Source organism: Rhinatrema bivittatum, chromosome 8 (assembly GCF_901001135.1).
Source record: "Rhinatrema bivittatum chromosome 8, aRhiBiv1.1, whole genome shotgun sequence".
Lineage (NCBI taxonomy): Eukaryota > Metazoa > Chordata > Amphibia > Gymnophiona > Rhinatrematidae > Rhinatrema > Rhinatrema bivittatum.
Genome location: NC_042622.1, coordinates 178,694,118 through 178,707,372, shown reverse-complemented (window position 1 = coordinate 178,707,372; position 13,255 = coordinate 178,694,118). Strand labels below are relative to the sequence as shown.

The window sequence follows — 13,255 nt, the reverse complement described above, 5'->3', positions numbered from 1 at the left end:
CAGGTCTTTAGCAATTTTCTGAATTTAAATGGGCATGGCTCCAGACGGAGATTGGGAGGTAGAGAATTCCAATGAGTAGGGCCAGCAATAGAGAGGGCACGGGCCCTTGTGGCTGAGAGTTGGGCTTTCTTAAGTGTGGGGACTTGTAAAGTGCATTTGAGATTCGTTCTGGTGGGGCAGACGGATTGGGTGGGTTGTAGAGGTTCATTGAGCCATGAGGAGTTATGATTGTAGATAGCTTTGTGTATGATGGAGAGGATTTTGAACAGGATGCGGGATGAGATGGGGAGCCAGTGTAGATCTTTGAGGATATGGGTTATATGGTCTGATTTACGTGCGTTACTGATTAACCTTGCTGTTGCATTTTGAAGTAGCTGGAGAGGTCTGGTGGAGAAGGGGAGGCCAAGGTACAATGAGTTGCAGTAGTCCAACTTAGATGTTAAGGTATCTTGGATAACAGTTTTGAGATCATGAGTAGTATGAAGTAGGGGCTTGAGCTTTTTTATGACCATGAGCAGCCGCAGAAGGGAGAATTGCTCGGAAGGAGTGGATGCACTGGTCCTTCCCTGGCCTCACAACGTTCTCCTGTACGTTTTCCCCCCTTGGCCGCTGGTGGGAAAGGTACTCGGAAGAATAGAACTCCATCGGGGTCCCGTCATCCTAGTGGCACCCGAGTGGCCCCGCAGACCGAGGTTTGCGGATCTGGTGAATCTCACGATGGACGGCCCTCCGCCTCGGCCATCTTCCACGCCTTCTCCGGCAGGGAACCGTATTTTTCGATCAGGCAGATCACTTTTGTCTAGTGACCTGGCTTTTGAACTGCAGAGATTGAGAAAGAAGGGATATAAGGAAGAAGTTATATCCACACTGTTGAGGGTCTGGAAGCAGTCTACCTCTCTCGCTTATGTCCGGGTCTGGAAAGTTTTTGAAAATGTGTGTGTCGCATCGGGAGTGTCGGCTCATAAGGCTCCGGTATCCCAGGTCCTTTCCTTCCTCCAGAACGGTCTCTCCAAGAGTTTGTCTTTCAGCTCCTTGCGGGTGCAGGTTTCTGCCCTCGGCTCCCTCTTAGGCAGCATTGACAATTATGCGGTGGCGGCTCATCTGGATGTCGTTCATTTCCTCAAGGGGGCCAAGCACTTGAATCCGCCGGTTCAGGCTACTTGTCCCTCGTGGAGTCTTAACTTGGTTCTTCGGGTTCTCTGTGAGGCACCCTTCGAGCCTCTACGGCAGGCTACATTTAAGGATTTGACTCTCAAAACAGTTTTCCTGGTGTCCATTTGTTCCGCCAGAAGGGTGTCGGAGCTCCAAGCTTTGTCTTGCAGGGAACCTTTCCTACGTTTTTCTGATTCAGGGGTCTCCCTCAAGACGGTACCCTCCTTTTTGCCAAAGGTCATGTCTTCCTTTCACGTCAATCAGTCGGTGGAACTCCCGGCTTTTTCTTCTGAAGACATAGCGAACACATCTGGTGGTGATCTCTGGTGCCTGGATGTAAAACGGGTTTTACTGTGCTATCTCCAGGTTACAAATGAGTTCCGGGTCTCGTATCATCTGTTTGTCCTATGGGGTGGCCCAAATAAGGGTAACAAGGCTTCTAAGGCTACGATTGCTCGTTGGTTAAAGGAGGCTATTGCGTCTGCATAGATCTGTAAAGGTTGATCAATTCCAGAGGGCTTAAAGGCCCACTCTTTGCGTTCTCAGGCCACTTCTTGGGTGGAGTGTCAGTTGGACTCTCCGCAGGAAATATGCAGGGCAGCTACTTGGAAATCTCTGCATACCTTTGCTCGTCATTACTAACTCGATGTACAGGCTCCAGTTTTTGGCTCCTTCGGGCGGCAGGTTCTTCAAGCGGGACCGTCTTTGTCCCACTCTGCTTAGGGAAGCTTTGGTACATCCCACGGTATGGACTGATCCGGGTACATGCAGGGAAAGGAAAATAAGTTTCTTACCTGATAATTTTTGTTCCTGTAGTACCACGGATCAGTCCAGACACCCTCCCGTGCTCGATCTGTTCCGTCCGCTTGAAGTTTCTTTTTCTTACAGGTTCTCGGATACCTGAATCTCCTATTATTGCTTTAAGGCACCGGAAGCATTTACTAGATGAAATTGATTAACTACGCAAGAGCGATTTTATATAGAATTCTTTCAGTTGTTCAATTTATCGGTTTCTTGTTGCTTGCTTGATTTTTTACGGGTTATATCTGCTTTGATAATGTTTATACTGAAGGGATGCAGGGTAGGCTCTGTCCTGATATAGGATACCCTTTCAGTTTTGGTCTGTCTCCATCTGCTGTACAGGAGGCTCAACCACAGTCCGGACTGATCTGTGGTACTACAGGAATGAAAATTATCAGGTAAGAAACTAATTTTCCTGTCTTTGTGTTCGAGTGAATTGTATTGAAGTCAGAAGACTTGTATGTTTGTGCTAACATAAAAACTCATATTACATTCCTGTCTCTGAATATCATTTTGTAAGTCCCAGTCTGTTCTCATGGAAATAATTCTGTTTATCATTTTACCTGGCTCTGGATGATCCTAGTAAAGGAATATACTGCAATAACTAAAGTCCCTTCAACATTTGTTGTAACAAGCAGTAACACATTGACTTTTGTACCTGTACAGGATCCAGTCCCTGCAGAGCTGATCCAACTTCTGCAGGATTCCCAAGACTGCTTGATCCAGAAACTATTCCCTGTGGAGGAAGGACAAACTGACAACAAAACCCAAAACAGAGCACCTGTTCTAACAGTGGTGTCCAAATTTAAGGTCTGTCATCTTAAGCAAAAATTTCAGCTCTGTCTCCTCTTTTTCTTTTGGTAGGTGTGGGTACAGGCAGCAACCATCTCCAGATAAATCAGGGAGACTAAGTTCTCCATCCCCTCATGTTTTCCAGTGATACCTAGAGCCATAATTTTCTCCACCCCCTTCCCCTGCCTCCAAATTATGAGCTATAATAGTCACAATGCAAGAAAGCATTCAGTTCTCTGTACCTACCCAGATCAGACCAGACTGCTGGGTTTTGCCTCCCTACCAGCAGAAGGAGCAGAGAAAGTTTCACTGACACTGAACATAACCCAGTGTGCTACCTGCAGCCCCTCAGTATTTCTGTCTCCAGCAGATGATAGATGGGGTAAAACATGAAGGCTGGAGAGAGAGAAAAAAACCCCATCTAAAACGAGAAAATTTCTGGATCCTTCCAGGGGGTTGTGAGTTCCTGGTAGGGGCCATCCCCCCTGGGTTGAGGCGGACGAGCAGTGGGTTGGTGATCCTTCTGGTAGTTCGGTCTGGAAGTCCGTGGGGTGGACATCTGATGGTCCAGATCCCTCATCCCCCATGAGACAGCGATTGTTCTTCCAGGACAAGCAGGATGGTAGTCCTCACATGTGGATGACATCATTGGACGGAGCCCTATCACGGAAAACTTTTCTGTCAAAGTTTCTAGAACTTTTGACTGGCACACTGAGCATGCCCAGCATGCCATAATCCGTGTAACCACAGGGGTCTCCCTTCAGTCTCTTTTTTTTTTCCGTGCTGCAGTTTGCCTCGTGGTTAGGAGCTCTGTGAGAATTTTCTCATACAATTTTCCTCATGGAAAAAACTTGAAGATTACTTCATTAAAAAGTTCCCTCATAGGGGTCTCTCATTGCGATATTGTTTTTTTTCATCGCTCGGTGACTAAAATTCACTGTCCCTGGTCGGTTCCTGCCCCTACCTTTTTCGGTGTCCGCAGGCCATTGACGGTTTTTGGGCCTCAACCTCTGCCATCATGGCAACAGGTTTCCGAAAATGTCCGGAATACCCCCATACCATGTCTATTACCGACCCACATGATGTCTGTGCGCTGTACCTCTGCTCATCACACGACGTTTCTTACTGCCCAAGTTGTGCCCAGATGACTCCGAAGGGTAGGCGGGCTCGCCTTGACAAGCTGGAGACCCTGTTTACAATCAAGCTGACTCCATCGACGTCCACCCAATTGTCACCGGCAGGAGCATCGAAGAAATTAGTCATCAAACCTCATTGGGAGCACCAGGGCAGCGGTGATCATCCATCACTGACTCCGTCTAAGGCATCTGTATCATCTACCTCGGTGCTGGAGAAAGACTGGATTGAGCACAGAGAGAAGCATCGACACCGACGCGTGTCTACTCCCGGTGCCGACACCGCATCGGCCTCGATGGCTATCGAGCGGCTTGCGAAGAGGACACAGGTGGAGGAGCCTTTAACACCCTCTCCACCCAAAAAACCAAGGCGATCCCCACCGATATTGGTGCCGGGTACTGAGCCCCCACAAGTCCCTGTGGAGGTGCCAGTAGCGCCTAGCCTGCCATCCCTGTAGCTGATATATCTATACCAGCTTTCAGGGAGGAACTGGACGGTTTCATTCGCCAGGCAGTGCTCGATGCTGTCCGAGATATACAGCCATCTATGCCGGCCCCCGTACCGGCGCCAACACCGGAGCCATCGATATTTGTACCATTGTTGACCAGACTGGAAACACTCATCGGAGCCCTTCCAACACAACCCGGGCCACTGATGCCAAAACAACCCACAAAGCCTCTGAAAGCCCCGATTCCCATTCCAGGGTCCTCAGATGACGAAGGCACGGACTCCAGTTACCTTTCACCAATGCCGGAACCGATGCCAGGTCCATCAGGGCTCTTGGGACCGAGAGGCCCTCGTTTTCCTTCGATGCCTCCAGTGCTGCTGAAACCCACATCGGTGCCACCGCATCTTCCATCAAGGCCATCGAAGGATCCACCGTTGCCAACACGTCCTACACTACCAACCTTCTTCCCTCCTTCTGACACATGGAAAGATGTTGACACCGACACATCCATGGAGGATATCTTAGCAGAACCATCTCCTCCGGAAGAAAGGAGAAAATCTCCCCCAGAAGATCTCTCTTTTGCCAATTTTGTTAGGGAGATGTCAGAGGCAATCCCCTTTGATCTGATTACAAAGGAGGACACACGCCATAAAACATTGGAAGTTCTTCAATTTGTTGATGCTCCAAAATAAGTCATGGCTATCCCTGTACATGAAGTGCTAGTGGATCTCCAACATCGTCCTTGGGAGCAACATTGTGCTGTCCAGCCAGTAAATAAGAGGACAGATGCAACTTATCTGGTCCAACATATTCCTGGATTCCAAAAACCACAACTACCCCATCAGTCGTTGGTAGTTGAGGCCAGAAGACTACGACCACACTCTTCAACACCTCCTGGCAAAGACCAAAAATTCCTTGATATCTTGGGTCGCAAGATATTTCAGGGGTTCTATGCTAGTGTCACGAATAGCTGTATACCAACTTTACATGACACAGTATCAGAGGAATCTCTGGAAGCAGGTTCAGGGAATAGCCGACTCTCTTCCCCAACAACAGCAAGATAGTCTCAACGCCATACTACAGAAAGGCCTTGAGGCTGGGAAACATGAGGTTTGTGCTGCTTATGACTCCTTTGAAACAGCTTCTCGCACGACAGCTACGGGAATCAGCACCAGGAGGTGGGCCTGGCTAAAAGCATCTGACTTGAGACCTGAAGTCCAAGACAAACTTGCTGATTTGCCATGTACCGGTGAAAACCTATTCGGAGACAAGATACAAGACGCAGTGGCTCAACTAAAAGACCATAATGAGACCATGCAATTATCCACAGTTACTACCGAGACCCCTTTATCTGCAAGAAGATCCACTAGAAGGGACCCTAGAAAACCATTTTATCGCCCTCGCAGTTACTACCCACCTGCATCTCGCGTGAGGCCAACTAGGCCGTCTCAGAGAGCACATCCTTGACAGCCCAAGACATCCAGGCCTCAGCCACCACCGCAAACAGGCCAAGCCTCTGGATTTTGAGACCTATCCAGAGAACAGCAGCCACGCCACAAATCCAGATCCTGATTTGCCAGTAGGAGGTCAAATTCACCATTTCATAACCAACTGGCTCAACATTACCACAGACCAATGGGTGATATTCATCATAACCCAGGGATACCATCTAAACTTCCTCATGGTACCCCTGGACTCACCACCCAATCCACTGTGGATGCAGAAAGATCTAGAGTCAGAACTGTCCACCCTTCTGGGTGCCAGGACACAGCAGGGCAGAGGGTTCTATTCCCATTATTTTCTCATTCCAAAGAAATCAGGCAGCCTCCGCCCCATCTTAGACCTCTGCAATCTCAACAAATTTCTACAAAAAGAAAAATTCAGGATGGTGTCCTTGGGCACCATGCTTCCCCTTGTGCAAAAAGGAGATTGGCTCTATTCTCTGGATCTTCAAGACGCTTACACTCACATTCCAATATTCCCACATCACCACAAGTACCTGAGTTTCCTAGTGGGACACCAACACTTTCAGTACCGGGTCCTGCCTTTCGGACTTGCCTCGGCACCCTGTGTATTTACAAAGTGCCTAGCAGTGGCTGCGGCCCATCTACGCAAGAAAAGCATACACGTCTTTCCTTATCTGGACGACTGGCTCATCAAGAGCCAATCCAAGCAAGGAGCTCTCGACGCTCTCAAGCTCACTATCAATCTGCTTACTCTTTGGGATTTCTCATCAACTACCAAAAATCCCTCCGGACTCCATCTCATCTCCTTACTTTCATCAGTGCAGATTTGGACACCACAATCGCAAAGGCCTTCCTGCCCAACGACCGTGCAGTCCACTCTCCAAACTAGCTTCGTCTCTGCGTACAAAAGTAACAGTCTCAACCCAACACTTCCTAACGTTGCTGGGACACATGGCTTCCATGGTCCATGTCACTCCTATGGCCAGGGTGGCGATGAGAATAACTCAATGGACTTTGAAATCTCAGTGGCTCCAAGCCAGTCAACCGCTTTCATCCCAGATTCAAGTAACCCACCAGTTACGTTTATTGCTTCTCTGGTGGACGAACAAAGCCAACTTGACAACAGGTCTACCCTTTTAGCAACCACAGACGCATCCAACTTGGGTTGGGGAGCTCATGTGAACAACCTTCAAACTTAAGGTACTTGGACCCAGCTCGAAGCAATGTTTCAGATCAACTTCCTAGAGCTTCGAGCTATACGATATGCTCTGTATGCGTTCAAGGACTGCCTTACACACAAGACTGTTCTCATACAAACAGACAACACAGTTGCAATATGGTACTTGAACAAACAGGGAGGCACAGGCTTTTATCTCCTCTGCCAGGAAGCCGTGCAGATCTGGGCCTGGGACCTTGCACACTCCCATGTGTCTCCGGACCACTTATCTGGCAGGCATACAGAACGTACTAGCAGATCGCCTCAGCCGACAGTTCCATCCCCACGAGTGGTCTCTGGATCCTGTGGTAACGACCAGAATCTTCCAATGCTGGGGTCAACCAACAATAGACCTCTTTGCATCAGAACTGAATCACAAAATGGACAGATTCTGCTCCCTGCACAGACAACCAAACAAGTTAGCCATGGACGCCTTTGCTCGCCCCTGGAACACAGGCCTCCTATACTTGTAACCCCCGATACTGCTGATAGCCAAAACTCTCGTGAAGCTGCAACAAAGGGTCAATGATACTCATAGCCCCGTATTGGCCTTGACAAGTATGGCTTCCCATGCTTCTCGACCTCTCAATCAGAGAACCCATTTGCCTGGGCGCAGCGCCCACTTTCGTAACTCAGAACCAAGGCATGCTATGCCATCCGAACCTTCAGACCCTATCCCTCACTGCCTGGATGTTGAAAGCTTGATCCTCAAACCACTCAACCTTTCAACTGATGTCTCTCAAGTGCTTGTAGCTTCACGAAAACCTTCCACACGAAAATCCTATCGTTCTAAGTGGAATAGATTTACGATATGGTGCACACAAAAAGGTATAGGCCCCTTTTCCTGCCCCATGCCATCTCTATTAGACTATCTCTGGCACCTTTCAGACTCTGGTCTCCAGACTTCTTCGGTAAGGGTACACCTGAGTGCCATCTCAGCATACCACAAAGGAGTTGGGGATGACCCGGTAACAGTGTAACCCCTAGTGAGTAGGTTTATGAGGGGCCTACTTCAACTTAAGCCCCCTCTAAAGCCACCAGTCACTGAATGGGACCTAAACGTAGTACTTACAAGACTCATGCGCTCCCCGTTTGAGCCTTTGCACTCCTGCAATGTTAAATTTCTTACATGGAAAGTTCTCTTCCTAGTAGCCATTACATCTGCTCGAAGGGTTAGTGAGTTGCAAGCACTTGTCACATACTCACCCTATACCAGGTTTCTACATGACCGAGTGGTCCTCTGTACTCACCCTAAATTCCTTCCCAAGGTGGTTACTGACTTCCACTTGAATCAGTCTATAGTCTTGCCCACATTTTTCCCAAGGCCTCACTATCACCAGGGCAAGTGAGTTTTACACACCTTGGACTGTAAACGTGCACTTGAATTTTACCTAGACTGCACAGCAGTCCATAGGAAATCCACCCAACTCTTTGTTTCTTTCGGTAAAAACAAACCAGGAGTTGCTGTGGGCTAACAAACTCTCTTCTATTGGCTAGCAGACTGTATTGAATTCTGCTATGACAAAGCAGGCCTTCCTCTCCAGGGACGAGTAAAGGCGCACTCAGTGAGAGCCATGGCAACCTCAGTAGCACACTATCGTTCAGTACCGATTGCTGAAATCTGTAACGATGCAACATGGAACTCTCTTCACACATTTGCAGCACATTACTGCCTGGACAAGGAAGGATGTCAAGACTCTGCCTTTGGCCAAGCCGTCTTGAAGAACTTATTTCCAGTATAATCCCAACTCCTTCCACATCCAATCTGCTGTGATTTTCAGGCTGCCTCATTTTTACCAACAGTACACCAGTTGTTGTGCCTGTTGCACAAGTTGTATGCTCTTGGTCCAAGTTAAATATGAGTCAGCCTGTAGCTTGCTAATCACCCACATGTGAGGACGACCATCCTGCTTGTCTTGGGAGAAAGCAGAGTTACTTACCCTTACCAGGTGTTCTCCCAAGACAGCAGAATGTAGTCCTCACGAAACCCACCCGCCACCCCACGGAATTGGGTCCGAAACGTTTTATTATTTTATTTTTTCGCTCGCACCTTTTGCTACAAACGAGACTGAAGGGAGACCCCTGTGGCTACAGGGATTATGGCATGCTGGGCATGCTCAGTGTGCCAGTCAAAAGTTCTAGAAACTTTGACAGGTTTTCCGTGATAGGGCTTCGTCCAGTGACGTCACCCACATGTGAGGACTACATTCTGCTGTCCTGGGAGAACACCAGTTACAGGTAAGCAACTCTGCTAACCTGCTGGTAGCCCTGCACTGCAAGCCTAGTGGAGCAGGAAGGTATCCCTTTTATGCGGTTTGTCCTGGGCTGGGTTGCTAAAGTTTGGCGAATGGAAATGGATATAGCTAGTGGTCTGGCTCTTTTCTGATCTGCCATGCGGCCTGCGCTCCTGGAACTGTTACCGTAAGAACAAAGACCCCAGAAAATAACCGGTCCGTAAAAGATAGACTTTATTAGCTAGCAAAGATGCAGTCCTGGCTAGTGCTCAGAAAAACTGCATGCCACTCCCCCTAGGGAGCTGACTTTTATACAGTAATGCTGGTAAAGAGGCGTAGCTTACAGTCAGAGTATATCACACGTCAGAAAGCAGAAATGAAACTAACTGGTATGTAACAAAAACGAAACTTAAGGCAGGCAGTAACAAAAACGAAACTTAAGGCAGGCAGGATACAGCTGCAAGCATCTTATTAATACAGTACATGATTAAAAAGGCCCATTCCCTGTACGTACAGGATCAGTCCAGACGGTGGGTTATGTCCCCCGTCCAGCAGATGGAGTCAGAGTAAAACTTCGAGGGTGCTGGTATATAAACTGGTGCACCCTCCTAGATCCTCAGTATCTCTCTGACTCCAGCAGATGTGAGGAGGGGATCTCGTTGTTTCCCCAAATTTAGGGTTTATTACTCTATATATATATTATTCTTTCTTTTGTTGATGGATCAAGTTCTTTGAAAAAAAAAAAAAAAGTATTTTGTTTCGGTCAGCAGGGAGCCGGGGTTTCTGGGCTCCCCTGATCAGCCTGCCATCAGGACTGCCTCTTACCTCGTTTATTCTTCTCTTCTTGGGATCTGCAGGGGTAAGCTTGGGGGTAGTTTTTATTGTCTTGTGTTCCTTTTTCTTTCAGCGCAGGTTTGGGCGCGTTTTGAGGTGGATGCTGGTAGGGCCAGCCTCTCCCCTCCTTACCGTTGCGGCGTCTCACCTCCCCCGCGGCCCTGCGACGCTTCATTCCCCAGGGCCGCAGACGGCACGGAGGTCCCATTCCCTTGCCGTCCCCGGGGTTGAGGGTGTTTGGGCGGGTGTGGGCAGGCACGGCGAGCCCGCTCTTCCCGCGCCGCGATCTCAGGCTTTCCCGGGGGGGGGGGGCTTCTCCCGGCGTGCGGCACTCGGAGGCGTCCCTTCGGCGCGATGCAACGCGCGCGCTGTCCGTCCTGCGGCGGCCCGGGTCAGGGCGCCTCGAGGGACGGGCCATGCGGTCGTTGTCTCCCCGAGGGGGAGACGAGCGGCGCCCCGCCGACAGTTTCGCCGCCGCGCCAGGAGCGCCGCGGGCCTCGAGGGCTAGCCCCGCCCCCGTCTTTGGCGGGAGCGGCGGCCATCTTGGACCTAGAATGCAGCGCGGACTCGGACACGGAGGAGCCCGCTGAAGATTTTTTGCCGTCCGCCCCCCCGACCTCGGATTCGGGGCCTCTGCCTTCCACATCTGGACTCCCCAGGGACCCGCTGCCCTCTCCCTCCACGGGCCCGCTCAGTTTTTCAGCGGACTTTGTGGTGCTTATGCACCAGGCGTATTTGCAGAGCCTGAGCCCTCAGGGGGGGACAGCTTTCTCTCCTCCTCCCGCCAAGGTCCCCAGGCCCTCGGGTGTTGCGGCTGCGCTACCGGGGACCGGAGGGGGCGGCACCAGGTTGCCCCTGAGTATACCACTCTCCCTGGGGGGCCCGTCACCCGCCCCGAACCTGGGGGGCGATCCAGTGTCACAAGTGGATGACGATTTGGCCCTAGCAGCGCACCTGGAATGCGATGATCCGTGGGTCCTTCGCATCTTTCGCAAGGAAGAATTGGCGGAGCTCATTCCCCACGTTCTCAAGGAGTTGGACCTCGACCCTCCCGTGGAACCCCCGGGACCCCCGGCTCCCTCCGTAGCCTCAGCTACCTCCAAGGGTGACCCTGTCTTAGCAGGTCTGCGTCCCGTAGCGAAGACCTTTCCCATTCATGATTCGTTTCTCCATCTTCTGGTGCGGGAGTGGGATAACCCGGAGGCGTCCCTTCGGGTTGGCAGGGCGATGGACAAGCTCTACCCTCTTCCGGGGGACTTTCTGGACCTACTCAGGGTCCCCAAGGTTGATTCAGCGGTGTCCGCCGTCACCAAGAGAACTACCATCCCGGTCACAGGGGGCACCGCGCTGCGAGATATTTCGGATAGAAAGCTGGAGGTCGCCCTCAAGAAGATCTTCGAAGTCTCGGCGCTGGGGGGTCCGGGCGGCTATCTGCGGTTCGCTGACTCAGAGAGCCGGGCTTAGATGGGTTCAACAGCTCCTCACCTCTCAACAGTTACCGCCCGAGGAGGCAGCCCAGGCTGACCGCCTGGAGGCGGTCATTGCTTACGGGGCGGATTCTCTGCACGACCTGCTGAGGGTCCTGGCAAGGACCATGGCATCAGCCGTCTCTGCCAGAAGACTCCTGTGGCTCAGGAATTGGGCGGCGGACGCCTCCTCTAAGGCGAGTCTGGGAGCTCTGCCCTTCAAGGGCAGGTTTCTCTTTGGTGAAGACCTTGATCAGATCATCAAGACCCTGGGGGAAAATTCGGTCCACAGGTTGCCTGAGGACCGGCAGCGTGGTTTTCGTTCGTACACTGGAACTTCCAGGAACCGCTACCGCCCCCAGAGGCGTTACCGAGGCTCCAGAACACAGAGCCCTAGGACACCTTCCACCAGGTCGCAAACGTGGACGCGGCCCTTTCGAGGTCGCAGACCGGCCAGGGACTCCTCGGCTCAGGGAGCCTCAGGCAAGCCTTCCCAATGATGTCAGGCCAGTCCACTCCTCGCTGCCCCGGATTGGAGGTCGCATCGCTTTGTTTCGCGAGGAATGGACCAACATCACCACGGACCAATGGGTCCTGGATATTGTAAGAGAAGGTTACGCGTTGGAATTTGTGCGGGCCCCCAGGGATCGGTTCGTCTTCTCCCCCTGCGGGTCAAGTATCAAGAGACAGGGGGTGCAGCACACTCTGGACAGGCTGCTGACCCTGGGAGCCATCTCGCCCGTCCCCTTCGGAGAGGTGGGCTCGGGGCATTATTCGATTTACTTCGTGGTCCCCAAGAAGGACGGAGCCTTTCGTCCCATTCTGGACCTCAAGGAAATCAACAAGGTGCTCCGTGTCTCCAAGTTTCGCATGGAAACACTCCGCTCGGTCATTGCGGCGGTTCATCAAGGGGAGTTCTTAGCTTCCCTCGACCTCACGGAAGCATATCTACATATCCCTATTCATCCGGCCCATCACAGATTCCTTCGTTTCAAAATCTTGGGTCAACATTTTCAGTTTCAGGCGCTGCCTTTCGGCCTGGCGACCGCGCCCAGAACCTTCACGAAGATTATGGTGGTGGTAGCGGCCGCGCTCCGGAAAGAAGGCGTCCTGGTTCACCCGTACTTGGACGACTGGCTCATTCGTGCGAAGTCTCTGTCGCAGGGACGGGCGGCAGTCGACAGGGTGGTGTCTTTCCTTCAGTCCCTTGGCTGGGTGGTGAACTTCAGCAAGAGCAGCCTGAAGCCAGCCCAACAGTTGGATTTTCTGGGAGCGCGGTTCGACACGGCTCTGGGCAAGGTATTCCTGCGTCCGGACAAGGCTCAAGCGCTGCGGGATCTAATCGTCCGGTTTGCGTCTCTTCAGACACACACGGCGTGGGACTATCTCCAAGTTCTGGGTTCCATGGCGTTTGCGATCAGCTTGGTGCCCTGGGCCTTTGCACACCTGCGGCCTCTGCAAATGTCCTTGCTATCGAGATGGAAACCAGTTTCCCAGGACTACCAGGCGATTCTCCCTCTTCCCCCGGCCGCCCGGTCCAGTCTGAGGTGGTGGCTGGACCCCAGGAACCTAGCTCAAGGATGTTCCCTGGAAACGCCGGACTGGGTAGTGGTCACTACCGATGCAAGCTTGTCCGGTTGGGGGGCAGTGTGTCTCCGGAGCTCGGCTCAGGGCAGGTGGACGGTGGAGCAGTCTACCTGGTCAATCAACCG

The 13,255-nt window shown here is 51.5% G+C and overlaps 1 protein-coding gene across 3 annotated transcripts in view; it reads left to right on the top strand.

The window, feature by feature from the left end:
- Nucleotides 1-13,255, top strand: part of MYO19 (myosin XIX) — a 152,479-nt gene that overhangs the window by 102,188 nt on the left and 37,036 nt on the right. For all 3 annotated transcript variants that reach the window (XR_003858125.1, XM_029611651.1, XM_029611652.1), the window contains one exon: nucleotides 2,620-2,763. Coding sequence is in view for 2 of the 3 variants with exons in the window: in XM_029611651.1 (XP_029467511.1) it covers nucleotides 2,620-2,763 (144 nt within the window). In the remaining variant the exon portion in view is untranslated. The remainder of the gene's footprint in view (nucleotides 1-2,619; nucleotides 2,764-13,255) is intronic.